Below are 13,320 nucleotides of genomic sequence, written 5' to 3'. Positions count from 1 at the left end.
ACAATGTAACCTGTTCTTCCATCGAGCTTCGGCAGAAGTCACTCTAGTAGACCTGCTCTGATATTGATCTAATGGATTCATTACTATTGAAGGTGAGAAGAGACTAATAGTAACATGCAGGGACGGATCCAGAAATTCCGTAAAGAGGGCGAGCGCCTTTACAAAACTAGAGGGGGATGCACGAGCTCCCTCTATTTTTCTTTTATTTCTTTTGTTTTAACAAAAAATAACGAGGGAGTGCCCCCCCCCCCCGGATTCGCCACTGAGTAAATAAATATTGTCTGGTGGAAGTCAAGAATCTCGTTCATAATGCCTACACAAATCTGTAGAGGCAAACATTTTCTCCTAGGTTTGAACTTATTGAAGAGCAAAGCCGAACAAACTAACTTCTAAAGGAACAATTGACTTACTTTTCTTTTCCAGCTGATCGAAATATGCCACATATTATCTTGACCATGTTTACATGCTACAAGCTTGGTTTGTTAGGCCTATCTCTACACAGGCTGTCTGTTTCGGGTAACAATGCACTGCATGGGTTGTAAAATTAGCGTTGAGAAATAGAAAAACCCATTCCTACACTCATTAACTGCTTGGTTATTAACCTCTTCCCTTCGCTAAATGTAAATACAGAAAGTCAGCAGAACCGGGGTGCCGGTGCTGGGGGTGCTGAAATCCCCTCCCCCCCCCCCCCCCCATTTCGGGGAGTCTTCAAAAAAAAAGTCGAGAAAAAAATCGGGGAGAAAATCTCAACACACTTTTCCCAATGTTCCGTCCTTACATATTTATCGTCTAAACGTGAGGGAGGGGACCACACCCCCCCCCCCCCCAAAAAAAAAAAGAAGCTACTCGGCCCTTTAAGACAGCAATTTGCAGGAGGAGGAGGGGGGTGCGGCCCGTGGGGCGGGGAGAGAGGCGGGGGGGGGGGGGGTCGGGAAGAGCTGGTTGAGGGGGCGGGCTAGCTCAGGGCTGTGCAGTGCTGTGTTGCAAAGCTAAAGGGAGCAGATCGTACACTCATTTGTAGAATACAACAAGCGAGTAGAACCCCCGTCTATGTCACTTCAGCCACTTTGTATAGGCATACGTGGCTGTGCTGTTTATGGCCTGTTTCGGCCGGATGTCTCCTTCAGGAATGCAGTGCTATTTCATGAGACTGGTCAGAAATGTGGTACAACTGTAAGTAAAATGTGGTGATGACTTCCACAGAGCCCAAAGATTTGTTCAGTTTTCATTTAGAGTGATGAATAGTAGTCCGCGTTGTTGTCTATGTTTACCTATTGTTTCATCAGTCCCACTCGTGCGTCTAGATGTCGGAGTTCGTACATATGAATGTATAGAAGTTAGAACTGTCTTCTTCTTCTTCTTCTTCTTCTTCTTCTTCTTCTTCTTCTTCTTCTTCTTCTTCTTCTTCTTCTTCTTCTTCTTCTTCTTCTTCTTCTTCTTCTTCTTCTTCTTCTTCTTCTTCTTCTTCTTCTTCTTCTTCTTCTTCTTCTTCTTCTTCTTCTTCTTCTTCTTCTTCTCTTCTTCTTCTGTTTATCAGTCTGCCTCCTTCAATCCTGAAGATTCTTTCAGATTCTCGTCAACATCAAGTCTAGTATTGTAATTTAGTCTAGTATTGGCAATTCCTTACTTGGTTGTTTGCATTGCAATTGTTTGAAATTAGGTTTGGCAAGGATTGATATGAATTTTGAAGTACGATGCACTTTTTTAGGGTTTCTTCTTGTGCACATGCACAGCTATGATTTTTAATTGTACATCATACATTTGACCAAAAGATCAGTCTGTAATGTATCTGATCGTCGAGGATATGTTCAGTGAAAGCTGCGTCTGGCTTCATAATGTCAAAAAAAAAAAAAAAAGACTCCTCCAGACAGATGGATCTTTGTGTCTTAGAATCGTATATGTAAATTACTATTAAAATAGCGCTGAATAATAGTGTTTTTCTTGCACAAGGTTCCATGTGTTCAAGGAAATTGAGCCGTTATCAACTGGAGATATTGCTGTGATTCTTTTTTTAGATCAATTTGAATATCATATTACCAACTCATTGACTTACATTGTATATCACTTGTGATGGATGAACGAGCACAATATTGGGTACGAATGAGTGAGAATGTATGAAAATTTTTACAGTTTCTGAATACGTTTCCTTAATTACTCCTATGTGTCCAAGTTTGTATTAGACTTTAGTGCGACTAAATCTCTGCCAGTATATCATCAATAGTAAATGTTTTATTGAATTGAATTCAGAAGGTTTTAATCAAAATCTGACTGATGACCAAAGGTAGAACTGCACAGATGAGACACATGTTTATACGAGAAAATATATAATTTGTAAACTCAATTTTATACATTGTGATTTCTGTGAAGGGGATTAATCTTGTGTTGTAAATGTTAACACATTACTGTATTTAGAAGCTGTTATAATCGCGAGGGTTTAACTTTCGCGAATTTTGCGAATCACAGTTGGATCGTGAATATAACAACACGCGAAAATGTCACAATGCAGTGGATTTACGATAGCGTCGTGTCAATTCGCGAAAATGCCTGTGACCTCATTCGGGAAAATATCTGTACGCGAACATAACAGCCTAGTACAGTATAGTATAAATTTTGTGTGATTAGTATATCATGCTCAGTCAAGTGAGATGAATGATAATGATGTACATATGCCATCCACTGCGCATGTATTCAATTTGGCAGCTTACACTTTATACATGGTATATGCAGCTAGCTACTGATGACAAATTTTAGCAAGCCAGATGTCCACATTTCTTTAACTCCTTGCACCTATTGTCAGAGTTTGCCATGTGCAAAAATGTTTCAACACCATGAAAAATGTAATGTTTACTGTGCAACTACAATATAAACTGACTAATTTTTTTACCTGTTCAACTTATTTTTGTTTTTTCTCTTCACAAAATGCAGGATGACTCAGTGGAGAAGAGGAGGAACTCTCACTTGACGTACCGAGCAGATAATCAACCATCACCATGGAGATTAGAAACATTATGTCACTGGCCCTAGGACTTGTTGCCGGGGTGATGTTTGGCATTGTGTACAGCAAGTACGAGGACTATTCCACCTTCCATGACGTACGAATTCAATCAGTCGCTCAGCAGCACGTGGAAGGAAGTAGAAGGGACAACATAAGAGGATTGTTGCGTTTCCATGGCAACAATGCCACAGTCGGTAAGGTCGGTAAGAAGGAGAATCTTGCATCCAGCAAGCTGCTGGAGTATGCAGTGGGCGGCAAAAGTTTTTACCTGAAATTTGATAGTCTGGATGGCATGCCGGCCAAATCAGAAGCGGACTTGCAGAAAGACTCGCAGTTGGCAACCATCTCTGAGTGGCAGACGTTTGACCCTCTACATGATGCGGATATGTTAAAATCTTTATTGTCTGTCTTTTGTGTTATACCAATTGGAATATCCAGTATACCCCAGCATGGTAAAGCAGCATCCCAGTCATGGACAAAGCACTGTAACGACTACATTATGCTCAGCAGTGTTGACAACGAGCTGTATAAAGTTAAAAACATTGGGGTGGCAGATAAACATGTGAGTCCGTGGGAACGTACGAAGAGGGTCCTTGCATATGCCCTTGAGCACCATCCGAACCACGACTGGTATGTGAAAGTGGAGCACGATACGTTTTTGGTCCTTGAGAACTTCCGCTACATGATCCTAGCGCACCGCACCGGAGTGCCAGGTTTTGCCGGGCACGTCATTCAGACGAACGACGCGCATGGGTCAGTGATCGCGCTGAGCAAGCTGGGGCTATCGAAGGCAGTGACAGTGTTCCCAAACTGCAATGGTCTCTTCGGGGGCCAGGAGGATTACAAAGAACTTGAGGCATGTCTGAAGCCAGTCGGGATCAAAGCCAGCACAGACGCCCGCGATGGACAGGGGGTGAATCGATTCCAGATGGTTCAAGCCAAACCAAATTTACCACTCAATGCTCACAAAACAGTAGATTGGTCCTGGCGTTCCATTGTCAACCCTGAAAATGTGGTGAGATTTCCAATTTGTGTAGTTTTTTTATTGATCAAAGGCTCAATCATGGAGCTACATACTTTATGGTTTGATGTTTTGTCTAATGTTTTTGTGCACAAATTTTCTAAGCACCAATGGCAGTTTGATGTTTCTCATATTTTGCACCTAAATGTTTTTCACTTGTTTGATTAAATTGTTATTTTGAGCGTGTTTTAACAGATGTTGCATATTATGTTGCTGGCTTTTGAGGACATTTTGGACAAGAATTCGAGCATGTTGCAGCTCAAACCTGTTATGGACCACCCTGCACCATTGTTTTGATATTTATGTGTTATCCATGTATAACTGAACTGTATCACAATAGTATGTGTACAGTATCTGCACCAAACCATGCAGATTTACTGTACTTGTGGGGGGGGGGGGGGGGGGTCATAAAAGCTATATCAAAACAAAGCTCACACATACAATGTACAGTATACATGGCTATGGTTAAAACATGAAAAAAAAAAGAATTAGTTGTACATGTAACACCATGATATGGAGTGGGTAGACTCTCACTCTATGCAGGGAGGTGGGTATGCGACGTCACTACAGTGTTACAGGGTTCCGCCTGTGATACTAAACTTGCAGCCTTGCACAGAAGTTGTTCCAATCAATGAGTGGCTTGTTAATTCAGAGCCAGTGTATTCAAACATGGCATATTTATAATCCAGTGAGCTGGCAAACACTAGAGCTCTGCATTCTCATGATATGCACGATTGAATACATGCAGTGCTGAGAAGAGCAAACATGTTGATATTGATCTCAAGTGTACAGAGAAACTGATCTGAGTTTTCCGGATGTGAGGACACGGCAAACATATTGTGAAACACTGGAAAAATGATGTGCGTTGCTTGTGTGGTGTCCTTCTCAATGACTACAAATATTTCTCACTCTTACATAGTAAGAACATTAAAGCTCTTGAAGGGGAATTCTGGACTTGGTTAAAGGTTTGTCTGATAAAGAATAAAATTCTTATTACCACAGCAGTGAAAATTGGATCAATATTGGATACAATTTAGGGCAGTTATGAAATTGTAAAGTTTTGATAATTTCTGCAAAACAGTTCTCAAACAGTTAATATGAATATGCAAATGAGTTAGCTGATAATGCTATCACCTCCCAATTTTCCCTGAATTGTGTAAAAAAAAAAGAAAAAAAAAACTGAGGAAAGTGCACTCTTTCTGCTACTAAAGTATGAAACAAAAAATAAGAACTGAATAACTTCAAAATAATGATCAGAGAGCTATCTATATTTCGATTTGAGAATGGATACGTTTTAAATCAGAAAATTTCAAGATATTGTTTACAAACTATATATGGCAAGTTGTGGGGTGATGACATCATCAACTCACTCATTTGCATACAATATTCATATTGACTGTTCAAGAAGTGGAGGTGTTTTTGTGTTGTTGTTTTTTTGAAGTAAGGAAAGCTTTATGGTTTCATGAGTGCCTTCATCGTTATCTGATTTTATATCAAGATTTCTTTGTTGTGCATAAAACATGTTACTCTTATTCTTTCTTATGAGACTTACAGTGTACTTGTAACTGCTCCAGAATTCCCCTTGAAAAAGTCACAAGAGATTGTTTCGACAGCCAGTTATCATTTTTAATTTACTTGTATAGTAATGTTTTATCCTTAATGAGAAAGGAAGTTGTCCCTAAATAGTCATGAAGAACTTTACCAATCTGTTTACACAGATTGGACAATATACCATTTTTTAACTGTGATCTTTAACCCTAGCTTGTTTACAGACTGTTCTGAAGGTACATGTACCTCATGTGGGTACTTCTTACTAATGCCTTCACTGATGTGCATTGTATGTTTACTGTATTTTCTGGTGAGTTTGATATTCTGCTTCACCTCAAATTTGTCTCCTTTTTTCTCCCTCTCTCCGTCATCCTACAGGGACAGGAGGACTGTTGCCGTGACTACCCCGTCTCATTCCACAAGGTGAGCCCCAACGGTCTCTACATGATGGAGTACGCGGTGTACCACATGCGCCCCTTTGGCATTGGCACGTACATGTGCCCCGCCCTGCAAGAGGGTGGGGTAGGGGGCCAGATCGCCGCCCCCAACCCTCCAAAAGAGCAGCAAGCGGACGGAGAGAAAGTGAACGTGGAAGGTGGGGATAATACCCAAGACGAGCAAGCGGACACTGCGTTAAGAGTTGAGGTGAACAGCGGGCAGAAGGTATAGGTGACCTGGCAAGAACCCCGGCAGTCAAGGGAATTACAGTGTGGCGCACTTATTTGATGTACAGGGGAACCAAGTTACGACGAGGACCTAAAAACCATGATGATTACCAAGGTTGTTCCATTAGGTTATTTCACAATCTCATGGTACAAAAAAAAAAAAGAGAATATACATATTGGGACCTGCAAATTCACCTTGTTATAAGAAGGTTTTGTGATATCTGATGTCATTCAAACTAGGTTCCACTGTATTAGTCTTTACCTGGTGTTGGATCCTGAACAGGTCTTGAAGGTTCTATGGTTGCATTTCCTCTAATCATGTTTGGTCTAATCACCATTTTCTCAAATCATCATGCCTGAACATCCATTTTCCAAATTGTTTTTTATAGCCATGATCACAATTCTCATCCTTCAAGGGATTCCACTGTAGCTTTACACAAAATAAGAAATAGACAATGTTTCTTTAGCGTAGAGAAACAGCAGTAAACTGCATTCCTTTCCCTTCCAAACTGTTCAAAATTTATAGAAGAAATGCTTGCCTTAGATAAAAAGAGTAAAGTAAAAGGGGATGCGAAGAAAGCATTCTCAACTTTATTTCCCCAACCTAAAGTTCAGATTGCCTCCCTGCATACTGCATGCATATATTGTTTTTATATTCATAGTAAAGATTTCTTATTTCAGTGTGTGTGTGTGTGTATGTGTGTGTGTGTGTGTGTGTGTGTGCACGCGCGTGCGTGTGCAGTCACTGTCAAGCTACTAACAGTCAAAAGTAATAGACGGAATATTTGAATTGTCTCATCATTTTCTTCTCATCTTTAAATGTTTAAGAATCAACATTCCATGCTTGCCATTTCCACTAAACTTTTCAAAATGCTGGAAGTGCAGCTATGATCTCTGAGGTTCATTGAGGTTTCTTGTTCTTGCTCTGTTAATGCCACTACACAAGGACAATCATTGCAAAGAAATTCGCCATTACAGAGTCCATTTGACAAAAACATACAGTGTATGTTTTGCAATCTCTGATATCGAATCACTATCTTTAAGTTTCCCTATGAGTAGGTGTGTCTGCTCAGAATAATTCCAATGTGGGAATATTATATATATTTTCCTTCTCAGAAAACATTTTTTTTTTCTGAAGAGACAGAGAATGAAAGAGAGAATGAGCGAGGAAGAGAGTGAGAATGTTTGTGTGTGTGTCTGTCTGTCTCTGTGTCTGTGGGTATGTGTGTGTTCATAGTAGAGACAGAATGGGGGGAAAACACTCTCTTTCTCATTTGAATTATCCTGTGTGCAATGCTGATACTACATACAGTACGCCAGATATTTTACGGTGTTATTATTTTTGTAAAGTTTGTACACCTACTCACATTTTCCAAAATTAACAACGCTCAAAAATTTGGCAGAATTGCAATTCATGCTATTAACACTATGATGAGAGAAACTTTCTTTTCTCAAGTAATAAGATTTATTTCTTCAATAGTACATCACTGATGATTCCTCATCATGAATTATAACTGATCATGAAAATGGCTTGCAATTTCAAATTTCAAAATAACATTCTCGGGAAATATATGGCATATATACAAGTTGTACATTGTATACATTATACAGTATTACTCTGTATGCCAAGTTGCTACAAGTCCACTGTAGAAAATATATGGACTTCTTTCAGTTATACTGATAATTTGTGGATTTCCCAAGTGTACATATGTATAATGTATAGTTTTATACTCGTTACATCTGTTGTAGATGGATAGTGAGGAAGCGAATGCATGTCGGTTAAAAGAGAGAGAAAAAAAAAACTTATGTATTTTATGTTCAATTATTTTTTTTTTCATGTACAGATATGATGTGGAGACAGTATGTGTACCATTTTTCCATGAATGCATCTAATTTCTGTTGTTGCTGATGATATAGTTTTCAAATTGTGTAAGCCTCTTGTTATGTAAACCATATTTGTTGTCTATACCATGCCTTAGAAGTGCCAATGACATAAAAGGAAAAAAAGGAAATGACTGTAAGGTATTTTATATTTTCCTTGTTGGACTTTGTGTCTCCACAGATATGGCTCCTGATGTGTGCTGGTTTAGTTATTATGCTGAAACTATTAAGGAATACAACATAATGATTTCAATTCAACCAACCTTTGTCACATCGCTGATCATTTTGTAACAAGTTTTATACAAAATATTTCAATGAATTGACAAAGAGTTTGTTGCTATATTAAGATCAGTAATTATGATCAAGTGAGTCCTTGTAAAAGGGAAGGGTAAAAGGGAAGGAGAGTGGTGTGCTGAAAGAAAGACCTGGCATTATATGAATGAGGAAGGACTGATTTTGTGCAGATGTTTAGATTTTTGATATTTTCTCTCACCAAGAGCCACAGAAACAGTAAATGAATACAATGTATATCAATTTAAAATGCTGGCATTCCATACCAGGGCCCCATTTCATAAGGAGTTGATATGATAGCAACTCTTGCTGGAATGGCAATTGTCATAGTAACGACAAGAATCCAGCTTCCTGATTGGCTGTTGCTATTGGAAGTTGCCATTCCAGCAAGAGTTGCTATCATAACATCTTTCATGAAATGGGGCCCAGGTTATCCAAAGGAATATTTTGCCATACAGATTCCTTGACTCCTGTAACCCATTAAAGACGAGTCCCAAGTATACTCCAACAGGTGTCTAGGGGAAATGCATGTTGTAGCAAAATCAGCCTGTCCTCAATGGGTTAACACTGAGCCATGGCTGCGACACTTACTCCACCTCCAGCAGTTGAGGAGTGTTACAGTCCTGAACATTAATGGCGCACAATGGAGTTCCATGTTCATCTATTTTTGCAATACGCGTGCGGTAATCATTGTTGCCTATTGGTCACACAACTGATTCCAATCAGTAAGTAAGAATGCCACCTTTGATTTGCTAGGCTGTTACACAAGAATTTTTTGTCTTGTTTTAAACTTTAGAGTCAATTACTGCCTTCTCCTCTCCAGTCTCCAGAAAAAATCTTACACCATTAAAGGAGACCTCCGGATGATTTTCAGATTTTTACATTTGAACAACTATAAATTAGTTAAACTGAGGACAGAGTTTCAGAATTTGGGGTGATTGGGATGAAGAATAAGAATATTTTCAAAATTTAGAACAAATTGCAATGAACAAGGATGATGACATAGCAGAGTCACCGTAAGAATGCATGAGTTAGGGCTCAAGGAAGCAGAACAAAAGAAGAAGGCATGCATAGATTATACACAGGTGAACTCGCAAGTAAGCGGTATTGTAATGGAATTACACTGCTACATTTCTGAAATATGTGAACCTCCTATGTCATCATCCTTGTTCAGTGTGATTTGTTTAAGGTTTTTCAAAGTATTGTTTCTCTGCTCAAGAACCACAATAAATTCCACAAATCTACACATGGAGTTGTCGATTTGTGCACTACATGATGTGAAATTATGAAAATGGTCTGGAATATCCCTTTAACCCCTTCCATACTGAATTCTGAAATCCTCATAGACTTCATACACAGCTCACCAGGTTTCCGAAGTGAATGGGTTAATGTTGCACCTTGCACAGCCTGCAAACTGAATGCTTTGATCATGGATTATATATTTTTTTTAATCATTTACAGTTTTAGATGCAGCTTCGATATTTGAATATTTGCACATGTAGTGTATATAGATAGTGGCATGCTTTTATCAAACATTCGTTCATAAAATTTCACATGTACCATCACACTGTGCGGTGCAGGTTAAATCGTTTGCAGAACACAGGTGGTGTTGTTTTTAAGGAGAGGAAATGAGACGCTACAACTGTACACGGCGCTGTGAATCACTATAAAGCTCTTCTACCATGAGATTGTGCCTGCTGTGTCCAGCGAAGCATCAGCTAAGGCCCGAGGATACATCAGGCAAAAGGCAATAAGTACCGAATGATCATAATTGATTTTATGGACCGTGGAGACATCCATGCTGCCCTAATTCAAATCGGTGAACTTTTATCCCAGAAACAGGTGAAAAATTACAAGGGTGGAGAAGGGGAGGGGGGGGGGGGGGAGTGGGGAATGGAATTTGAGAAGGTGGGGAAGGGAACCAGATGACTAGAAAATTACATGTTGTCCTCATAAAAGGGTGATGTGGACAGGTGGCAATTTCTATAACAAAATTCACATAATGACTATATTCATTGCAGTGAAATGCTGTTCCCAAAAGCCTTATACATAAATAAAGGTCAGTTGTACAGAATATTTCTCCCCTACAGTATATTGATTAAAGATTTAAAAAAGAAGAAGCTTTGATTCCTTCTTGATGGAGTGTGTCCTTTGAAAACTTTTAAAAGGGAGAGGGATGGTTTCTGCTTGGATTGTGCTCAGGAACTCTAGAGTACAGTAGTCATAATCATCAATTCAGTGATATACACCTTCTATAGATACCTTCACATTTCCTGACTTGATGCATTAATTTGTTGTGTATACAACTTTGGAATTTCCTTCTTCTTTTTTTCCTCTGCTTTTATCAGATTGTGCCAGTTTCTCATCAAATAAGGTAAAAAAAAAAAACTACTGGCATGTGTGTTTGATTTCAGTTCATGTGACTTAAATACCCACCAAGCTATCATGCAGTACCATCAAGACTGCCTTTTGCGACAGGAAGAATAAATGAGGGCAGCGGCATTGATAGAATACAAATCATTCATGTATGATCAAGCAGCCCCGCAATTTTGGAGAGATCTATGAGTTTGACTCATCCTTGCTCTCTGTATCTGCCTTTTCAGCTTCCTTGAGGGCACACCAAGTTCACTCTTTTTCTTTCTCTGCATTGACGGAAAATCAGGGACAATGGAACATGCAGCTATAGATGATAAGCTGTTGATGGCAGAGAGTCGTCGGTCTCATGTGTGGGAATGTTTGGGATGCAGTCCATATTCAGAGTCATGAGGATTTGTATCTCAATATGCATTAATAGGAGGAGTGCTGGGGGAAATCTCGGGGCAAAAGTGTATGATTTCATCCGTGCATAGATTGCCTGAAATGTTGTATAGGGGAGTGGGGTGGGGGGGGGGGGGGGAGGGTGTATGGTTCATAGGAAGGGCAGGATGGAAACATACCATGCAGATTATGTGCTATGGGTACTCGCTTGACTATGAGTCTTGGTTGCCCATGTGATTGGGCTTAATGTACACCAGGTCTGGAGCACCACGAACAAAGAATACAGTAGGTACCTTTTCCCAATGCATGAACATTAAATTTGATCTAACAAGAGAAATCAAAATCAGGACACAAAGGCATAACTCCAGTAGTAGAACGAGTGTGTCACAATAAGTGTGTTGGTATTCTTATTCTCCCAAGGAATGACTATTTGTACATTGCATGTAATGCGTGAACATTAAATTTGATCTTACGAGAGAAGTCAAAATTGAGACACAAAGGCATAACTCCGCTAGAACGAGTGTGTCGCAATAAGTGTGTTGGTATTCTACCGAGGAAGGACTATTTGTACATTGCATGCAATAATATCATGGTCAAAGCTTGTGTTTTTTTTGTGTGTGTTTTTTTTTTTTTTTGTTGCATGAAATAGTTGTAGATGTACCACGGCTACTCTCATGTTATTGATGGAGATTTAATTATGAAACAAAATCCAAATTAAAGTGGAGGTAACAGCTGGTATTATCTGTTCCAGAGACTGGTATATTAACAGTCAAGTGGCCCAGCATACACATACCCAGATTTTCTTTATTGACCATAAAGATCAATGATGTGTTTATTCAATGGTCAACAGACCAACGTGGTAAAATTTGAAGGATGTCTATTTATGAAAACTCTAGCATGTTAAAAACAAATGTGTGGATTTCGTTTTCCCTACTATTGTAAAATGCAATTTCCAGCCATCTCTGTGTAGAGAAGCAATAACAGTGCTGAAAGGTTCCTCAGTCTAGGCTCTAAAATATTGCCTGAATACAAAGTACGGTAGGAGTTGCAGTTCACACTGGCTGTGTTTATCATCTTTCCCCTGTTTAAACGGCTTTTAAAAGCCGTTTCAAAAGCCCTTTAGAAACGGCTTCCAAAATAGTTGCGTTTATCAACTCTTCGCAAACACGATAACTGGCCTGTCACTGCACAGCTGTATTGCGCAATTCGACCCAAGGAGAAGAGGTCATATAAGGCGTGCATGGTTCATAACTGCAGTACAAAGCCATTTCAAAATAGCTTTGTGTTTATCTCGCTTCAAAAGGCTTCTAGAAACAGGTTTCTGGTAACCTGTTTAGGAAACCTGTTTCAGAAAGCACAAATTTGCGGCTTTCGAAAAGGCTTTCCGAAAAGGCTTTCAAAACAGCTTTGCGTTTATCATCTCGTAAAAATTCCCTGAAAGCCGTTTGGAAAACCTGTTTCTGCCGAGAAAAAGAGTTAATAAACGCACCCACTGATGTTAGTGCTTTACTGGATGCTCTGTTTGCTGATTGTCACAGATGTCTGGAAACTAACTGTTGTTGAATATACAGATTACCTACACAGCTGTATTCTCTTAGCTCCTGAACATCAATGCAGTGGAAACAACAGTTTGGATAATTGATTATGTTATTCCTGTTTAATAATGGAAAAAAAAATATGGCCATGTGGATGTTAAAGATGTAAGTACATAAAACAACAAAACACTTGCAAGGATAGACAACTCCGCCTGGCATCAAATATGGAAGGGTGTTGCCCGAATAATATAGATAATAATAACTTACATTCATATTGTACATAACAATCTAAAAGATTCTCTGTGTGCATTATCTTATACATCAGAAAAAAAGACTAGTTTTCAAAGATTTTCTAATTGCTTAGTGTCTGTCTTAGCCCTACGTCTGTCTGACAACCTATGTATTCTGCAAAATTGGTGCTGCAACAGCAAAAGAACTTTCTCCATAATTATGAAAAGGTGGATAAAAGTGGAACAGTAAGTGAATGCTTGATACCAGAAGAGCAAATACAGTTGTATTTTTTGAATGTGTGTATGGAGTAATTATAGAATAATTAAGTAAGAAGGAAATTTACATGTATCAATTGCAACTCTGTAACAGAAAAGAACAATTCAATAGATTGATACA

At 39.1% G+C, this 13,320-nt stretch overlaps 1 protein-coding gene across 1 annotated transcript; it reads left to right on the top strand.

Moving 5' to 3' along the window:
• Positions 1-1,078: 1,078 nt before the first annotated feature.
• Positions 1,079-6,932, top strand: LOC140243650 (glycoprotein-N-acetylgalactosamine 3-beta-galactosyltransferase 1-like). Its single transcript, XM_072323313.1, has 3 exons — positions 1,079-1,173; positions 2,926-4,010; positions 5,943-6,932. The coding sequence occupies exons 2-3, from the start codon at positions 2,991-2,993 to the stop codon at positions 6,231-6,233; spliced, it is 1,311 nt and encodes a 436-aa protein (XP_072179414.1). The 5' UTR covers positions 1,079-1,173; positions 2,926-2,990; the 3' UTR covers positions 6,234-6,932.
• The last annotated feature ends 6,388 nt before the right edge of the window (positions 6,933-13,320 follow it).

Source organism: Diadema setosum, chromosome 20 (assembly GCF_964275005.1).
Source record: "Diadema setosum chromosome 20, eeDiaSeto1, whole genome shotgun sequence".
Taxonomy (NCBI): Eukaryota; Metazoa; Echinodermata; class Echinoidea; order Diadematoida; family Diadematidae; genus Diadema; species Diadema setosum.
This window is presented reverse-complemented; position numbering and strand designations above follow the sequence as displayed.